The sequence below is a fragment of the Erpetoichthys calabaricus genome, chromosome 2 (assembly GCF_900747795.2).
Source record: "Erpetoichthys calabaricus chromosome 2, fErpCal1.3, whole genome shotgun sequence".
Taxonomy (NCBI): domain Eukaryota; kingdom Metazoa; phylum Chordata; class Cladistia; order Polypteriformes; family Polypteridae; genus Erpetoichthys; species Erpetoichthys calabaricus.
In genome coordinates, this window is record NC_041395.2 from 224,496,297 (window position 1) to 224,517,265 (window position 20,969).

At 36.8% G+C, this 20,969-nt stretch overlaps 1 protein-coding gene across 1 annotated transcript in view; it reads left to right on the forward strand.

Annotated features, from left to right (window-relative positions):
* Positions 1-3,213: 3,213 nt before the first annotated feature.
* The window catches only part of mcu (mitochondrial calcium uniporter), a 184,846-nt gene continuing 167,090 nt past the window's right edge, over positions 3,214-20,969 (forward strand). The window contains exon 1 of the mRNA XM_028795210.2: positions 3,214-3,379. Coding sequence (XP_028651043.1) covers positions 3,263-3,379 — 117 coding nt within the window. The 5' untranslated portion in view covers positions 3,214-3,262. The remainder of the gene's footprint in view (positions 3,380-20,969) is intronic.

A 20,969-nucleotide genomic window follows, 5' to 3' on the forward strand; every position in this document is an offset into this window, starting at 1 on the left:
CACACTAGCCAACGAATGAGCTACTACTAGGTAGGACTCTTGACCAATGAAAGAAGGGAGAGATGAGCTTCAATTCAATAGATCACCTTGGTCTCATCCATTGCAAGAGATGGACATCTGAGAGGCTGCTCAGCTGACAGCTATGTTATTTGGTATTTTTATTATATATCCTAGATATCCTGTGTTTAATCAGCTTTAGAGGAGTCAATTACTAGTATATTAAAAACATGAGCTGGAGACCAAAGAGTCAGCAAGAGAAAGAAAAGGTAACTAAAGTTTATTCAAAGTCTAAGCTGGTCATAAGTTCACAATACGACCTACCACAGAAGGAACTGGAAAAGACAGGTGAAGGAATGGATCAGCCAGGAGCACACAATGCTGCATCTTCTCTAGCCGACAGTGAATGTAGGAGCAAAACTGCAAGTGAGGTGGGCAATGACAATTTGCCAATCTCAGGAGGCATACCTGAATCAAACATGGCCTCTTTGTCCCCTCTCTCAACAACTACCAATGCCCTCTTTCAGTCAACAGAATCAACTCCAACAGGATATGAAACACTGCCTTTGGAGAATGGTGAAGATGGAGACAAGCTAAGCTATCTAAGCTGAAGGTATTGAATACTGGACTTGGGGTGAAAATAAATAATGTACAGGAGGATATAAAGAAGGATATAAAGAAGTATATAGCTGGAACACGCACAGGAATAGACCAGCTGAATATAACAGACCACGAGGTATGTTTAAGCAATAACTTTGATGTAAGCCTAATAAAAAAATCTAGCAAAAATTGATGAACAAATACAGGAAAATCAAAATTGCAAAACTGAAGATAAAATCATTGTACTTGCTCACCTGGAAGAAGTTAAGCAAACGTTTATGACTCGTATTGAAGAAGCAGAACAACTGACATCTGTCTCTGACAAAAAAGCAAACGACGTAGAATCCAAATGCAAAGTACGTTGTGATCAATTACCTGCGTTTAAAGATAGATATAGAAGGAACAACATCAGAATTGAAGGACCTTCTGAAAACCGTGAAATTCCAAATCCAGTTAAACTGATAGCTTAATTACTTTAAAAAATAACGGGCGAGGACTTTAAATTGGACACTGGGATCTCAGCAGCTTATCGTATTTGTGGATCAAAGACCTCAAAAGTCTTGAAATCTGGTCATCCGATTCGGCAACTATGGGTTAAATAAAATTTGATGTTGATTCTCAGACAGAAAGAGGAGATTATATTTGAAAACAACCGTATTTATATTTTTCCAGATTTCTCTCCTTCAACAGCATTAAACAGTGCTTATGCAAAGCTGAAATCAGATATAGCCTCTTGTTTCCAGCTAAAATGAAAGTAATTGTTGATGGCCAGTTCTCCATCATCAGTTTTATTGAAGAGGCAGAAAAAAAGCTAAACAGACTGACCCTGACATCCTTTAACATATAAACTTAAGTCATACAGTATCTTGTCTTGGTAATGCAAATTGCCTTAACTATACATTCTATTTCCTTTTTGGTCACTTTTTTCAGTTACTGTATTGAAATTTATTCTATTAAATATATGTAAGTAACTGTAGTAACTGAAAGTATCACTAGACTTAAAAATGTTCCTCTTTTTTCCAGGAGACTGTTTAACATCATACCCTAGGTTTATTGTATCTGGACTGTACTATCCATAAAATATGTCAGTTTTAATCCTTAGCACACCACTGACAGGGGTTTGTTTTGTTTTGGACGTGCCCTGTCGCTTGACATGTCAGAGGACTGGGACTCTTGTGAAGTGTGTCCTAGCCTTTCTTGGATGGGGGGAGAAAGTGAACCATTACTTCTTATTTATCCTTTTACCCACACAACTGTAAGTGCTATAAGTGCCAACATAACAATAATCTCCTTAGCTGTAATACCTGGCAATAATATTAAATCAAGTTTAAAGCTAATTTATGAAACAACATGCTACTTTTACTTAAAATTACAAAGTGTCTGTAAAAGTTCAGAAGCAGTGCCTCTCTGACCAAACACTGAACAGTTCAATAGATCATTCTTGTTTGAACACACTCTCCAATTTTTCACAAGAGAATTTTCTGTAAGAGGTTTATTTAACAATATGTAAGCCAAAATATACGTTTGGGATGTTGTGAGTATATGACATAGCTGACCTGGATTATGCTACAAAAGCAAATTTTTTTTTATGGATGGTCTGATATAGTTTGCCGTTTGTATAGCATTTGTTCAAATTGAAGATTCAGCTGATTGTGCCTGGAATTTTGTTGTCTTTGTTCTTTGTAAAAATATGACATATAAATCCATCTTTTTGGGTGGAGTATTGCTTTAAATATATTGTAAACAATATTTGATTAATTCATTTATTTTCCATAAATGTTTATTCTAGTATAGCGATATAGCAAACCTGAGACAATTCTAATATCAATGGTAGACAACCCCATTATGTGAACACTCGCATACACACATAAACTTGCCCACTCAGAAATATTCTGAACTGCAAGTTAACATAAGACATGTCTTTAGGGTAAGAATGGAAATTAAAGTAAATTTTTAAAAATGAAGTATTAAAAAATGAAGTATTCTAAAGAAAAACTCCACACTATAAGTGACTAGGCTGCTTTACTTACCAGCCTTATAATGAACATGGTTAAAAGTATTTGTAAATTATCCACTATAGTCTTAAGACTCTTCACTCCAGAAACAACAGAAACATAATTTACCATTGATGATAACAAATAATATTTAAACATGTTATATGTATTGTTTTTTACGTTGCAGCTTCTCAGTTTTATCTTTATCAGTATCTTGTTCAAATTAATACATTTAACCATGTGTATCTTTTCACGTAAATAATTAAATATTTGTATTTATGGGACAATCTTCTCATTCAACGCTCTGCAACACTTGTGTTGCTTTTAGCTTCCTTCCTTGCTCATAAAACTGGTTAAACAACAAAAATATAAGTTTTGGTCCTCCTCTGACTAACTCCCTCCGCAACCCAAGTAAGCGCTCCGCAAATGACAGGAAACAACCGCCATTGTGGCTCAAACTAAAGTCATCTCTCGCGTTGACTTTGTAGAGAAGGCAGAACCATAATGGTGGCTAGAGGTAAGCAGCTACTCTAGCGGCAGTCTCTTCAAATGTGATTGGGGAATGGCTACAGTTTCTGCGTTTCTATTGGTTTCTACTGTTGAGACTCACTTGCTTGACCACGCCCACTCATTCGGTTTCCCTGCAGCTGTCCGGATTCCCCAGTAGAGAGATGGCGGCGGCGGCGAGCAGGTCTTACGTTTTTGTTGCCCCCTGTAGCAGAGTGCTTACACCTGGCTTAAGCAGCTTGGGGATCGCCAGGCATCGACATCATTCGCACCACAGGCCGGTGAGTTCTTCGGACGGGTTAGGAGTCAACAAGGTTGCCGCGGAGAACGGTATGGGAGGGGAAGGGTGGGTGTGTGAGAGTGTGAGCGAGGAGATCGTATCAGGAAGAAGGGAGACGGGGTGGTTGCTCAAGGAATACCCAGCGGGGGGGTGTAGGGGGGCGCAGAGTGGGTGGTGGTAAAGGATATTGAAGGTCCCACTTAACCGTGCTGAAAAACTGGGACCTAAAAACACCAAGAAGGAATGCTGCGGTAGAAGAGACTGATATTAAACCAACGGAGAAATCCGCGGACGGCATGCTGAACGGCCGATTTGGAGGGAGTTAGTCTTGAGGATCACACTGACAATTCTGATGATTTCATGAGTGACATGTGAATGTAAACGACACCGAATGATCAATACAACGTTGAAGGAAGTGAGAGATGACATGAGCTTGCGAGACATACAGTTGAGAATTACGTTCAGGGTAGAAAGTGAGACTCTTGAGATAGCAAGCAGGACCTACAAGAGATTAAAGTGCACCCATGGCAGTTGTACAGGAAAATTGTTCACACTGTAAATTTGTAAGAGACGGAGTGTTCAGGCCCACGATAAATTCGAATGTGTCATAAGGGCTTGGGAAATTGGCATTACAAATATTCATACATCAACATTCGAAGGATATATACGGGCTTGTGTCGGTGTTGTAGGCATTCTTAAAAGGTTAAGCTAAGCAGATCGAATAGTGCTTGGAGCAAAAAAAATACTCTGACAGTACGTGTGTAAGTATGCTAGTTCTTTTACCCTCCTTTAGAGAAAGTAAGTGGAGCAGGTTGCTTTACAAGTTAAGAGAAGGACTTGTTATGAGTATAAAGATACTAATTCTTTTTTTTAAGCAGAAGTCTCTGAAAAATCACGCAACAAACAAACCCATTCATAACAGTGATCAGAGAAAAAAGGAATGCACTTGAGTGACAGTGTATGTAAGTCATGGGTATAGATTTACAAGTGGCATTGCCTGTAGTTTTAGAGGCAGGGCTTTATATTATTTTGGTGCAGTGGCAGTAAAGGACTCCTCCCCCGTGCACCCATTGAGGAAATCTTGGCTTTACGAACAGGGACATTTGGGAAACTGTGTTATGAGAGTTTTGATTGGTTCCTGTAGCCGTTTACACCTGTGATATTTCCGTGGCCATCATTCTGCATATGTGTAAAGACATAGCACTCATCAGTCAGGCATGTCATATGCTAATTTACCTCAGTCTTTGGAGTGTTTCCCAATTCTGTGTCCACATACTGGCAGCAGTGTCAAATTTCTTTTCTGCTGGTTCATAGCTGGCTAATAAATCTTAATGTGTTGGCATGCTAACAGCTTGATATTGACTTTCAGCTCAGTTCTCAATCTAGTTGAATAAGTTACGTTGTGCCCTGTTCTCCAGGTCAGCTAATCGCTACTATGGCTTTTTAGTATTCCTTGTGCTGTTACTATAGCATGATGATGCTTAGCAACAGTATTAGTATTGTATTATTGTTTGTCAATAAAGTTGATTATATAATCATTGTTTTATCTGTGATGTTTGAAAATTGAATACCACTAAGATGATATATTCACTTGTGTAGTCAATATATTGTTCTTATCAGTTACTTGGTTATCATCTATTACTGTGTGATGGGAGAACAGTGGTGCTATTGGAAAAGGAAGGAGACAATTCTTCTGCTAGAACAATGGATGTCTTAGCTATTTTGAATATTTAACAGTTTTAAAACAAGCATTGTACAGTGCATCCGGAAAGTATTCACAGCACATCACTTTTTCCACATTTTGTTATATTACAGCCTTATTTCAAAAATGGATTAAATTCATTTTTTTCCTCAGAATTCCACACACAACACCCCATAATGACAACGTGAAAAAAGTTTACTTGAGGTTTTTGCAAATTTATTAAAAATAAAAAAACTGCGAAATCACATGTACATAAGTATTCACAACCTTTGCTCAATATTTTGTCGATGCACCTTCGGCAGCAATTACAGCCTCAAGTCTTTTTGAATATGATGCCACAAGCTTGGCACACCTATCCTTGGCCAGTTTCGCCCGTTTATCTTTGCAGCACCTCTCATGCTCCATCAGGTTGGATGGGAAGTGTTGGTGCACAGCCATTTTAAGATCTCTCCAGAGATGTTCAATCGGATTCAAGTCTGGGCTCTGGCTGGGCCACTCAAGGACATTCACAGAGTTGTCCTGAAGCCACTCCTTTGATATCTTGGCTATGTGCTTAGGGTCGTTGTCCTGCTGAAAGATGAACCGTTGCCCCAGTCTGAGGTCAAGAGCGCTCTGGAGCAGGTTTTCATCCAGGATGTCTCTGTACATTGCAGCAGTCATCTTTCCCTTTATCCTGACTAGTTTCCCAGTCCCTGCCACTGAAAAACATCCCCACAGCATGATGCTGCCACCACCATGCTTCACTGTAGGGATGGTATTGGCCTGGTGATGAGCGGTGCCTGGTTTCCTCCAAACGTGACGCCTGGCATTCACACTAAAGAGTTCAATCTTTGTCTCATCAGACCAGAGAATTTTCTTTCTCATGGTCTGAGAGTCCTTCAGGTGCCTTTTGGCAAACTCCAGGCGGGCTGCCATGTGCCTTTTACTAAGGAGTGGCTTCCGTCTGGCCACTGTACCATACAGGCCTGATTGGTGGATTGCTGCAGAGATGATTGTCCTTCTGGAAGGTTCTCCTCTCTCCACAGAGGACCTCTGGAGCTCTGACAGAGTGACCATTGGGTTCTTGGTCACCTCCCTGACTAAGGCCCTTCTCCCCTGATCGCTCAGTTTAGATGGCCGGCCAGCTCTAGGAAGAGTCCTGGTGGTTTCAAACCTCTTCCACTTACGGATGATGGAGGCCACCGTGCTCATTGGGACCTTCAAAGCAGCAGAAATTTTTCTTTAACCTTCCCCAGATTTGTGCCTCGAGACAATCCTGTCTCGGAGGTCTACAGACAATTCCTTTGACTTCATGCTTGGTTTGTGCTCTGATATGAACTGTCAACTGTGGGACCTTATATAGACCGGTGTGTGCCTTTCCAAATCATGTCCAATCAACTGAATTTACCACAGGTGGACTCCAGTTAAGCTGCAGAAACATCTCAAGGATGATCAGGGGAAACAGGATGCACCTGAGCTCAATTTTGAGCTTCATGGCAAAGGCTGTGAGTACTTATGTACATGTGCTTTATCATTTTTTTTTATTTTTAATAAATTTGCAAAAATCTCAAACTTTTTTCACGTTGTCATTATGGGGTGTTGTGTGTAGAATTCTGAGGAAAAAAATGAATTTAATCCATTTTGGAACAAGGCTGTAACATAACAAAATGTGGAAAAACTGATGCGCTGTGAATACTTTCTGGATGCACTGTATATGCTAGTAATTTCATTTTGGCTCACTCATATGGCATTGCTTCTGCTAATCAGGAATATTGTTCGGGGTGACCAAATGCTGGGCAAGATAATGCCTTCCTAATGCAGAAGATGCAGCTGCGCATAACTGTTCAGTATATAAACATCATGTTTAATTTTTCCTGCAAAAAATGTAATTGACAGAACAAAAACCTTTCAAGACACCAAAAGGAGAAGCAATTTCAAAATCAATGTGTTACACTGCATTCAGACTAATTTGTTTTGCCTGGTCATCTGCAGTCATCACTGTGCAGGACCACCATCTGTTTGGTATTAGTTGATCATGGTGCCCTTATATTTGGCAGCATTCCTCCTGAAATGACTTCCACGTTTCCATGAATCGGGTTACAGAAATGTTTGACACTTTGATTTCTTTCTTGTTGGCTTTTGCATTGAATAATAACAAAATATTAATTGGCAAAGTGGCAAATTTGCAAAATGGATGAATCTCTTTAATTATTTTGCATACAGAATGTTATTCACCTACCAAAGAATTAGGTATATTGTTTCTCTTATGCTCCATACCAGGTCAAGCAGATAATAAATAGTTAGGTACATCAATCTCAATGCGTTCATTAATTTTTATGATAGATCTACAGGGGTGGGGTTTGATTTGTTTTCAAATTTGTTGGGTTATAAATTGATCTGTTTGTATGGAATGATTACAATGAAAATTAATAAAATAAAAATATTAAAAAAAAAAAAAAATTTTTATGATAGATCTAGAGAATATTTTAAAAAGTTAATTTAAGTTAATAATTGAATTAAAAAGGAAGTTCTTTCAGTTTTGCAATGTGTCTGCCAGTAGTAAACCACTTGAAATGCTGTTCTTCAAGAGTTCTCTTTATAAAATCGGTATATAGGTATTACATATCTAACATTGGTAAGTTTGGACTTCAGCAAGTGTTCACATAAACGGAGCAATCTTTTTGTGAGAAACCTATACATACTTTTTTTGTATTTTTTAAATAAGCTAAATCCAATGTTACTTAAATGTCATTTAAGTTTGCTCAGCAGTATTATTCACAAATGTGAAAGTTTCCCAAATTATAAAACACTTATTAGTGTCAACATTTATCAGATTTTTTAGCCCTTTCCTTCACCATGGTGTGTTTTAAGTCAGAAATATAAAAGGAGATTTTCAGAAATCATGTTTGGACTGTTAGTAGTGCTACTAAAATGTTAGTTTTTTTTGCTTTGAACAATGCAATTTTTGGAGCTGTGAAAGAAACATCATTAATAAATTGAAGATGTGTCCAACTGATACAAATAATTTTGAAACTCTTGGTGCACTTGTTGTTTATAGTGCCTTGCACTCACTTTTAAATGACGCCTAATTTTTTCTGCTTTTTTTTGCCGATTTTTAACAAAAAAAAAAGAAATCTATTTTAACTAACCTCTGTTATGTTAAGGTTTGACTCCATAATCAACATATTTCTTTGTTTTAGTTTATTAAAATATGTGACTTTTAATCATGGATAAGTCATTGTGAAAGATGAAAAACACCAGCGCTATCACAGAATTAAAATGCTGTTATTGTCAGGTTAACGAGATTAAATGAACTATATGATGGCGAAAAATCAATGTATCACTTTATCAGTTTCTGAATTTTATATTCAGTGTAGACTTCAATTGGGTGTTTTGGAGATTGTTATGCTTGCATGGAGAAACTAAAAGGTATCCTCTCAAGAAAAGCTACTGGGGTTCCTTTATACCAATAGCAATATGTCTGCATAGTGCCTCACTTTGACTGTGACAACCAAAACAGAACGTTTCTTACTTTTTTCTTGCTTTATAGTAATTTTGGTGTGTGTTCAGACCAAAGTGTATTTATATGTATATTATATATTTATTTACTTACTTATCTACACAGTTATATATTTATTTATTTGAAGAGCTTCTGTAAAAAGCCAGCTTTCCTCCTGGGAACAAATAAAGCTGTATCTATTTGTCTGTCTGTATGTAATTGTAGTTAAAGAATTTAGGTATCAGGATTTATAAAATCATTATAAAATCACATACGTCATTGTTCTGAATGTGCCATATTACTTATTAAGACAGCAACTCTAACCGTTAAGATTATCTCTGGCTATGAATGTTTGGGATGCCCTTCACTGAAAACTTTCTTTTCCTGAGAAAATGTATTTTGTTCATCCATTTACCTCTGATTTTGAGACAGATAAGCTTCCTCATAGTGTGTGGCATTGTGATTGCACATGTGGTTCACTGCCATGTTAGAGCGAACAGTAGTTTTACAGTAAGATTGAATAGTTGTAATACAGTTGCTCCTCCAGTAAATCTACCACCATCTCATTAGTTTCTAGTGTGCCACCATGCATACAATCACCTTAACTCATGGAACTCTTAGTTTTCAATACTGCTTGCTGTATTTTTGATTGGCTTCTTTTACACATATAGGATACCTTAAGAATGTTCTGGTAAGTAACCTGATTCAGTTTTTTTTCTTTTATATCAATCAGTGTGTATAAATCAACTTTAATTACCCAGTTATTCACAGAAACCTGGTTTCTAAAATGCTATGTAAAGCCCTTATTTCGTTTCGAGAAATCAGGTTAAAACATACAGAGTTCTCTGCAGGTAACCTGGTTTTCTGGCCATGTATACTCTTAACTAAGTTAACACTAAAAAAAAAAAGGATTTTGTAGTTTGTGCATGTCTGCTGAATTCTGTCCGCATACACATGTGTTAGCTTCACTTGCACTTTCAGCATCCACAGGTAGAAGACATTAGAAATTTCCACAAAGATAAATTTCTTGAGGCAGAAGCTCAGGTGAGTGCAGTATTCCTTCTCCTGGCTGAAATATTGTGTCTCTATATTTCAGAAATGTCAAAATTTAAGTCGGTGAGCTTGAACGTACAGTGCTAAGCTCAGCAGCAAAATCTCAGAAGCAGTATTTGGGGTAACATGTTAAATGAACTTGCATTACCTAGTACAGTTACTTTTTAAAGAAACAAGTAACCTAATATAATACTTACTTTACTGAAGTAAAAATACCTTTTTTATTATTATCCCAGCAACACTGAGTGCAAGTCAAAAAACACAAATCCTTTGCAGGGCTCAATTTATACAGCCAAACAGAAGCGTGAGCAGTGTGCAATTTGACTAACACAAACATATCAATAAAGTGTCAGTTTAGTTTGAATCCAACCTTTTGCTATAGATATGTTGATACAGTGTGATTGGGTGAGGCAGTGGTTAGTTTTCATACTGCTAATCATTCATGACTCTGGTTGAAGATGTAAAAGGGGCTTGGATGTTATTTATTTCAATGCACATGAAGGACAAAATGTATTTATTAAGAACAAGAAAATTATCACAGGCTTAATGATTGTGTTTGGATTCACAGCAGCTGAAATTGACGTTTAGTGACGTTTTATCGTTGCCAAAAGAGAACTCCAAAAGCTTACTTGTACATGTAAACAGAGGTTTTCAAGAAACCGGGTTTCTGCATGAACTGGGTTACACACCTAAATCGTTTTTTTGTGTGTGTATGTAAATTCACTGACTGAAAGCCAGAGTCAGAATTCCAGAAGTGTTGATCAGGAAGCTGCCAAGGTTGAGAACTAGTACTTGTTCCAAAGTTTGTTGAACTGAAGATATGTATGCAGAGTCATAAAAAAGAGGTTGAACATCTCTCCTCCCTCCTACTTCAGACATAAAAAATGAGAAAACACAAGCTGGGTATCCGTCAATCATTTTTATGCAGGCATGAATACATTTTAGAAAGCCAATTGTGTTCATTCCCTTTAAGGTTTTCATCTTTAAAACTCTTCCACGTTGGAGCTTAATTACACCTTATGGAGGTTTGCTTGTGTAATGTTATTTGTACTATCCATTTTTATAATCTCAGTTTTGCACATCATAAATGATTTAAAATGTAAAATGATGACATTTACTTCCTTGTTATTTAAAGCATTGCTCGTTTTACTTCATCATTAGAAATTGAAGTAGCTCATTGCACATTTTAGGATGGTGATACATTTTTTAAACTTTTTGAATAATTTTAGAAAAAAAAAATATTCTTATATGTCAGTAAAGGAGGTGAATCCCTTTTAAGTTTAAAACATAGCTAAGCAATTGCCAACTGTAATTGGGTATATAGTAAAAACACTCATATAAACAGTACTCTTCTCAACATGCTACAATAAGTTACATTTGTATAAGAGAATGTTAAATGAATAAAAGTCTAACTCAGTTATCTAATTTATGGTAGTGAAAAAGTGACAAGCACCACATTTTAAAAAAGCATAATGTTATTATGCCTGCTTTACCCAATTGAGGATGGAAGCTTGGGGTAGCTGTAACCAATCCCACTATCTTTAGGCACAAGCCTAGACAGGGTGCCTGTCCTTCACAAAGCCCAAATGCACAAATGCCTACAAGCATACAATGTAGAATTTATGATTTGGGAATCTATTAGACAAGCAAGTTAGAAGATGGATGGATTGACTTATTGGATTTGGATGTATTTATTTATTTAGCATTTAAATTTTCTTTTACATTGTGACCGTTGTGCTTTATGCTGTTTTATAAACCTGTGTAAAATGATTGACAGGTGCCACACACTCTTCTGGAGTGCCCAGTTTGCATTTTTCTTGTTTTCTTGTCCGAGGTAGGAAGGAGGATGGTACTTTTTCAACAGTGGAATGTGGATGCATTTTTTTGTTAGAGGTTAGAGGATGAATGGCATTTAAAAAATGTAGGAAGGAGGATTGAGTTTTGCTGCAGAGAGCATGGACATACTGTCACAGGATGAATGTCGTTTTGAAATTTGAGAGTGAATGGAGTTTTGTTGATAGAAGGAGGATGCCTTTAAATGGACACCATATTGGTGAACTATGTACTTGCTTAAGCTTATGTTGTAAGAAAAATAACCACAGTATCCATGTGTTAACATCCAAGAGAAAACAATTGCTCAAATAAAAACATCCATCCATCCATTTTCCAACCCGCTGAATCCGAACACAGGGTCACGGGGGTCTGCTATAGCCAATCCCAGCCAACACAGGGCACAAGGCAGGAACCAATCCCGGGCAGGGTGCCAACCCACCGCAGGACACACACAAACACACCCGCACACCAAGCACACACTAGGGCCAATTTAGAATCGCCAATCCACCTAACCTGCATGTCTTTGGACTGTGGGAGGAAACCGGAGCGCCCGGAGGAAACCCACGCAGACACGGGGAGAACATGCAAACTCCACGCAGGGAGGACCCAGGAAGCGAACCCGGGTCCCCAGGTCTCCCAACTGCGAGGCAGCAGCGCTACCCACTGCGCCACCGTGCCGCCCCAAATAAAAACATCTCTACATATATTAATATTGCAAAGAAATATCTGGGTGATCCTGTAGATATTGAAAGAATGCTCTCTAGATAGAGCCTAGGATTGTTGTGGGAATGTAATGGCTTGATGCTGCTTTTTCTATCTATAGAGTTGGATGAGTCACAAATCACCATCATTTAAAGAGCTGTGAGTTCAGTGTAATACCAAAATATTCTGAAGGAGAATGCTGGAATCTTTGTCTGTAGGTATTTGATAGTAAAAAAGATTTTTAATATGTATTTAGAAAAAATCTTGGTATCAAACTATCTCTGTAATAAGGTTATTGTTGTCTTGTATAGGGATATAAAAGTACTCGGAAAGCCCAAATCCCATTGACATTGTCCTAACCTGAGATTTACATTGTGAATTCCATCAATAACGGGGCACAAACTGGCCATCCTTTTAAGTGAGAAAATGTAACTCTCACCAAAACTCCAAGGATAATTACTAGAGATGGGGCAAAAATCAATTGTGTCCAGTATTATAACATTTTAAGTTTTGATACATGAGAACAAATATGTCAGTTTATTGTAGGAATTTATGCAACAGAGTTAATATTTGTTGTACCATGTCAGTGACAAAGTGGAGCAATAGGTTTTGTGTTTGCATAGCAGAATGTATTCCTTGTTAGGAGGTAAACAGTGTACCACAAATATTCATATTCACTTTGTTCATATTTATGTGGATCTCGTTGGTTTATTTTAGTCTTTACACACTTCATTGTAATGTTGCAAACATTTTCATATATTAGAACTTTGGCACACTACAAAGTAGGATGCACTCTCCAGCTCCAGTGAGCCCTAAAAAGCGAATTCATACAGAATTTAGAATTTTCTATGTACAAAAACTGATGAAATTGAAGAGTAAACAGGAAAACAAAAAATCCTCTGTTGGAATTGTTAGCATTAGCCTGCATCATTCAGTCATCTGCAGATGTTTTATTTGCTCCTTTGCTGATTGGCCAAAATTCATGAAAGTTGTTACAAAGATTTACAAGCAAAATGAATGAGGTGCACCTTTCACATGGACTTACTCAGAGCTGAAATTAGAGAATCTATCACTTTGTTTTATGTAAATAACTGAGTATTCCAAGTTTTACTGTTGATTATTTAACAATGAAAATATTTAAATGATATAAACAAAGTCAAGGGTTTTTCTTAAATGTAGAGATGTCATATTGGTCAAAAATATAGATTCATATATCAAAAATAGAAATTATTTTGGGTACGATGTACAGTTTTGAATGGTGAAGCTTTTTTTGTTTTTTATTTTGTGTATAGATGGGTCTGCATGACCTGACTTGTTCCTTCACAGTTCTAGGTGCCAGGTAACTGCTGTGGACTGTAACATACAGTCAAACAGTAGCATACATGATTATACTCAACTGTTTATTTTACAGTTATAGCAAAAACCTAATATAGGTCACTTTACCTAATATTACTCTGTATTATTTATACACATTGTGTCAAGTTAGCAGCCACCTATGATGCAGACTGTATTAAAAATATATGTTGGAATAGCTGAAATGGTCATTGCTGACATTTAAAAGACTGCTTATAATTGTAATTTTTGAAGCCAATATAGCAACAAAAGTAACATCAGAAATGTGTTGATTATTTTACATTTTCTTTAATGAGAAAGAAATGCAGCTTTTACTTTCTAAGATTGATGCTAAGCACTAATGATCTATCTTAGAAGTGCAACAACAGTATGTCTGGGATCTCAGGTGGAAGAATAAAATGGAGTTAGATCGGGAGCACAGCAATACTTTTAGGGTACCGAAAAGCATTTACAAGTTTGTTTTAAGCACAAATTTAGACTCTGGAGCAGAGACTGGGGTAGTAAAATTTGTCCAAAATACATAGCAAAAAGGTATGCTTAAGAAGCAGATACTTGTCTGTCAGTCTTAACAATGACCATACAAGCAGACCATTCAAAAATACAAATAGTCTAAGGCAGAATAAATATTAGAAATGGTGTGCAATAACAGATCTTTACAATATTGCAACACTCCACGGTGTGTGCAGAGTAAAGTTAAATAAAATGACAATTGAATGTGTCATTTCTGTCTAAAGGGATATGATTTCAGCTTTAACTTTAGTAAGATAAAAAATGAATAATAAATTGCAGTATATTACAAAATTGAATTACAATACTTAAAAATTTGAAACATTCAAAAATCCAAATTTATTGTGTCCTAATACTATCCCAAGTATAGTATTAAATCATCAGTAATGCAAATTATATATACTGTGGAATGGACAGTTTGACTGCAAAGCTTGCTTATACAGTAGATGTAAATAACATCTGAACATTTTAATGTGACATTAAAGTTTTCCTTTATACGGTTTATGATACAGCAACATTTTAGTAATTTAGTTGTGGCCATACACTTTTCTGGAACCCTTTGCTTTCTATGACCTTAAATGTGCTGTAGATTTGATACTTAAATATCTGAGCCTGTTTTATAGCACACACCTTTTAAAATGAATCAAGGCATAAGTTTGAGGTAGTTATATTGTGCTAAGAATATGCTGGCATGTCTCTTCATGACCGCTTATGTACAAACACTGCAGTTGACATGGCACATGTATGCTTACAAGAGTCAACAGGCTTTTTTCTACAGTCAATATAAAAGCAGGGTGCTTTGATTTATATTTGTCTTTTGAGCTAGTATTGCAGTGGAGCATTACCATACACTAACGTTTTACTCATCTGAATTTGTTGCCTTTGAATTGTATACACAAATTCCCAGGCTAAACATTTTTCTTTATTAAAGTTAGAACAAAATCTCAATCTCTGTATTTTTATTTAAAGTTAAAGCAGGTAAATTATCTCAACACAATATAGTATGGTTGCTTTTTATCTCATTTACTGATCAATAATACGTTATTTAAAAAAAAAAAAAAAAAGAGAAAGTCATAGAAATTCATTATAACATAGGTTTCATAAACAGATGAAAGCAGAACTAATATAGACCTATATATTTATAAAAATAAGCTACCCATTCTCCTCCCACATCACCAATCCTATTCAAACCTGAAAGCGTCTCTGGATTGACTTTGAGGTGACCTGGACAGAGGGAGATATGTACTGCCACATGAACCTGCATGAGCATGGACCAGTGTCTGAAATTATCAAATGTCTCAAAGAACAAATGTCTCAAAGAACAAAAACAATCCTAACTGGCTCAAAAAATTTAGAGTGAGGGCAGTTTTGGATCTACTCTTAGGCCGGGTTTATACTTCACGCGACGCATGCTGCAGCAGATGCTCCTGCTACGCAAGCGTTGTAGTGTTTATACTTGCGTGCGTACATCTGGAGGAATCCATCAGGTGGCAGTGCAAGATATTATCATGGTGAGAACGTTTGGCTTTGCTGTGTTGTGAATTGCCTGGAACACCCATTAAATTCCGATGACACCTTACCGCAATATCTCTGAAAAGGATGTTTATTGATTAAATCCTGGGATGTATCCATTCCAGCAAGCATTGGGCACAAGTGAGAAACAATCCCTGGACGAGGCCTCGGCTCATCGCAAGGTGAATGCAAGCACACAAATACACTAGCGTCATTTTAGCGGCACCAAATCTTCATATCTTTGGAAGGAAACTGGAGCACACTGAGGAAACCCAGCAGGAAAACATGTAAACTCCAGGCAGGGAATATCAGCGACGTGACTCCCTGCAAGACAGCAGTGCTAACGCTCCGCCACTGTGTCACCCCCATGTGTGTAATTATTAACAGTATTCATTATTTAAACGAAATTACCGATTTATCTGTAAAATGTAATATACATACTTTAATGCTTTTCATCTTGAAAGTGGTATCAAGTATAAATCTAAGGATTCTAGATGTGCAGAGAGTTGGAATATCATACATTTAATGTGCTCAGTGAGGCGATCTGTTGCTGGCGATCCGCTGCTGTCAGGAGCAGAGAAAGCCCTAGAAAAAAAAAATGGCACAGAAGACGGTATGTGAGACTTTTAAAACGTATCGTGTCATTACGATCGGGAATATGCGACGCTTGAATATAAAAGCACCACGAATACATCTGTATGTTGGCATTTTGCTTCACCACATCGAACCATTTATCAAATATTGAAGCGCGCACACCGATCTTGTAGGATCCGCAAAAGCGGCTTTCTGTCACATGTAGATAGTAAACTCTGATGTCACATTCCAACTTTTACCACACTGCACCCCCCGACTTTTTGCTGGTACTGCAACTCGCACACACGTCGCGTTAATTTCTGAGGACCTGCTCAGAGGATGCATCAAATGAACGCTCAGAACGGTGTCAGCCATGATGCGAGCGCATACGCGTTCTGAGCGTGAAGTATAAACGAACCCTGAGGAGTGGAAGTAATAACTTTTTTTTCAGTTTTCCCAGTTTAGGAAGCTACTCCTATCCCCACTGGAATTTAGGAAAGCATTGGAATTGTCTTGACATGCTATGAGCCTGTAGAAGATGGTGTTCAGTCAGAGTTCAGCACGCACATCTTAGGAAAGACTGATTGTTTTTGAAATGCTGGATAACAATGATCTCATGAAAAGAGATCGATTTGGCAGAGATGAAATAATATTCATCACAAATTTTATAAGTTACATGATCATACATCTACATGGAGAAGCCATGGTCTATGAGTTAAAATGAAAGTGTAACATTGTAAAGTACAACTTCTGATATGTGTCAAAACCTTTTTTTTTTTGCATCAGACTTTAAACAGCTTACAATGTGCAAAATAATAATACAGATTTTGTCATTTTATCCATTACTCCACGTAAGGTAATGTTAAAACAAGCTGCGTTCATGCAAATTGGCACATACATAAAGATCATTGCCCCAAGTGTGGATGAGCAGACATATGTAAATCACAAATGATATCACATTATCAACACAAAGGTAGTTCATGGGTGCAAACTGTACTTGAGTAGCCTGCATATTATCCTGAAGACAGAGAGGGCTGGATGAGTTAGTGACACCAAAATGTCTCACTACTATGCTGAACTTTGCATTCTACAAAGAGACACTGCACGGCACAGTGGAAGATGGATCAGGGCACTGGGAGGTGAGCGAGGACAAATTCTTAATCCTATTTTGTAATTCTGAGGCACTGGATACATAGACCCAAATAAGAAAAGAAGGACTTTCAAAGTTTAAAGGATATTGTGCCAGCGGATTTCCTTTGGTGGGTGAATGGTTGCTTTGCTGTAATTGTGCCTAAATAGAGTAACCTCCTATTGAATAGATTGCAAGATAATGAAGAGAGGTCTAATAAAAGTAGGAGTATATAGGAGAAAATAGTGAAATTGATACAATTATAACTGGAATTTGAAATTGAAGACCAGACTGTAAATACTGAGGAACAACCCCAAAATGTATTTACAAAAGTGAATAGGGTTTGAATACCAAATACTTTCGTCAGTTTCAACTTATTTCAGAGAAAATAGTGAGTTAATTATGATTAGCTATAACATAATTTAGCTGTACTGCATTGTGTATCACCAAGTTTTATGTAATATAAATCAGAGGTGCAAAAACTCAACCTCTGTGTTGGCAATTTTTTTTTATTATGACTATGTTATCAATAATAGTCTAATTAGAAATAACGACTGCTTCCGCAGGCCACAGAAACGCCGTGTACTTTACTATTATACATTTAATCATGACTTATGAATGTTGGTAATTTATTAATTCTAGACAATGGGAAGCTCATATTAAAAAATGTGAACAAGAATATGTAACCTTCAGTTATATTATTTGAGAGATTAACCTGAAGTCCTCACAACATTATTTCCCTCATAGCATTTATTTGGGCCTAAAAACAACTATTTGTAGAAACTTAACAGCTTGCATCCAGATTTTATAAAGCGCTTTTGCATGCTAAAAGGTCTATTTGATAATTTTTTTCAAAATAATTGTAACAAATATATTTAATGAGGTGAACAACGACACAGTGGGTAGCCCTGCTACCTCATGAAACAAGGATGCTGGGTTTGAATCCTGTGCCTGGTTGTTGTCCAAAGGGTGTTGGCATGTTTTTCCTGGGGGCACGTGTATGGGTTTTCCCCTAGGTACTCCCCTAAAGATTGCTGGTTAGGTTGATTGATGATTCCATACCGGCCCATTGTGAGAGTATGTGTGTGAGTGAGTGATCCCTGTGATAGACCGGATCCCTGTTCCAGGGCTGTTTCCAGCCTTTTGCTCTGTGATACCCAGATAATCTCTGATGATCCTAATTTGAATTAAGCTGGTTTGAGAATGTTATGCCAAGTGGTATGTTGATTATGGATTTTTTTTTGGTCCTTTAAGTTTGGCTGTATGCCTTTCAGGGTGGGCCAAATATGATTGTCATGGTTATTAGATGATAGCATCATATACAGTACATAAATGTTTTTACACATTAGAATTGTGTTTTTCAATTAAAATGCAATGCAATATTAAGGTTCCACTATTGCTTACTTTTTATTTTAACAAATAAATTATAATAAACATACATGAATAAATAGAAGTTCTGCAATGTCCATATCCTTAGAGCTTTACTCTTAGCAGCATTTAACTTAAAATTTCCTGTAAATAGCTTGCATTTTCACTGGTGAATTTTACATCTAAAGTGCTATCTTATATATAATTTTATTTCATTTTTAGAGTGGCTGCATTGTTGTGTTGATATTTTCTTTTTTATTTATCAATTTCATGATTATACATATTGATTACTGGACCTTAAGTGGTGGCTACACTTCAGATTTAAGCATTGAACCATCCTTTTTCTTGTTTACTCTCTTTTACTTTTAAAATCAAGCATGTTCACATGACTGTAACTGATTGATATAATCGTAGTATGTAACTGCATGTTTTCTTCATCTTTATGAGTAAGAAGTCTCTGCAGTATTATATTCAATGTTCTATATTTTTTGTCAGAAGGCAACCTGTTTTGCATTTTAAGTGCTGCGAGTGTCTCTCTGCACAGACTGATGGTGTGTTGTAGGAGCCAATTCCTGAATATTGCCTAGGAAATCACTGCGGCACAGAATGCTTCTTGCAGTCCCAGTCATCAGCTTAGCCTCTTGGGCAATGAAATCTTGTCTGTTCTGCTTGCTACTCTCCTTTGAGAGAAAATAAGGCAGGGAATACACCTGTTCATTGTTGAGCTCTTAAAACTTTGTGCATTGTACTGTCATTTTTTTTCATTTTATAGTGCTTTCCCCAATTATTTCACTTTAACATTTTTTAATCATCTTCTGTTCCATAAATGTTAACCCTATCAAAGCCAAAATTCTCATTACATTTGCTTTTAATTATAATAATTTATTGGCTTGTAAAGTCATAAAAATCATTTGCCTTTTTCTTCTGACTAAAGTTGTCTTTGACATATAAGCTGCAAATGCTGGTGTGTTTTTCCTTGATAATGCATTGAATCAGAGCTGCCTCTTCTCATCTTGTTAGACTAAGACTGAATTTTTGCCAGTTTCACTTGTTTAATCATGTTGATTTAATGGCCTAATGGCAACATCACAGCCATTGATACCTGACTATATCTGCTAAACATTTGCATTCTTCTTTTCAGTCATTATTGTTCAGTTTTCTTAAAAATATCAAGATTAATTTGCAAATCTTTTCTGAATATTTGAGACCTTAGGAAAAAGTATGGTTGTAAAGCATTCTAGCATAAAACAAACATGGAATGCATTAATGTACTCTAATTCATTGTGCTTGAAGTAGCAGTAATGTTATCTACCTTTGATTAGAAAATACCATCTTTAGCATATTGGGCTAGTTTGCTTCTGTGCCTAACCTAAAATAGAGCTTTGCACACAATTCATCAAGAGCACTCTCTTTTGATGTACATAGGGATTTAAACTTAGATCAAATTTAATAAACGATAGTAGACTCTACTTGATCAATTAATAAATGTTGCTGATTAAAAGATCAATCCTTACCTAAATAGAGAGAAAAAATTATGTAAGGGTAAGGGTTTTTATTTATGCATTTACTTATATGAGGAAAAAAAATAGGTGAAACTGTCACTTAAATTGTGTCTTTATGTTACTGACTGCCGTTTTATGTGTTTGTGTTTAAAAATAGAGTCATATCGGAACAGTTGGGATTCAGTCACATGTCCAACCTGTTAGCTGCCAGGGCTCCCACATATTTAAGCAGACATAAAGTGCACATTCTGTTGCCAGCATATACAAAAAAACGTGTTGAAATCACAGGACTTGCTGCCAAATGTTCCCAAAAATGTGACAGATGACGACACAGGAAAACTGCTCATGGTGTGAAATCATTCAGTTCTGCTCACTAACTTGCAAAAGGAAGATAAGGTGACAGCCCTATGGATGAGCTTGCAAGAGCTTGTTTCTTTCAACTGCCTCCTCAAAAGACAGGAATGGGCCCCTTTCTAAAACAGGTTAGCCCCTGTGAGCAAAAATGCATCATACAGCAGAAAACTTATGAGTAATTACCTCCCTGATGTGAAATACTATCAGTAAAATATTGGATTTAAGCTGAGACTGCAGATTTTATTTGGTAAAGAATTAGTGATTGGTATGTGCTTTCTGGACATGATCAAATGCAAATGACTGATATTGAAGACGGCATCAATGCAAACAGCAAAAGCATGCAAGGAAACTGGGGCAGAATCCTCTGTTTTTGTTATTTGCAGCACATGTATGAAGGTACACAGACAGCATTCCAGAAGAGTTTGGTTGCCTGCCATAAGTGTGGATCTATGTGGAAAGTATGAATAGGTTCTTAAGAAAAGCCTGAGAGGAGTAGCTCCTTTTATTCTATGGTTATGGTGTAAT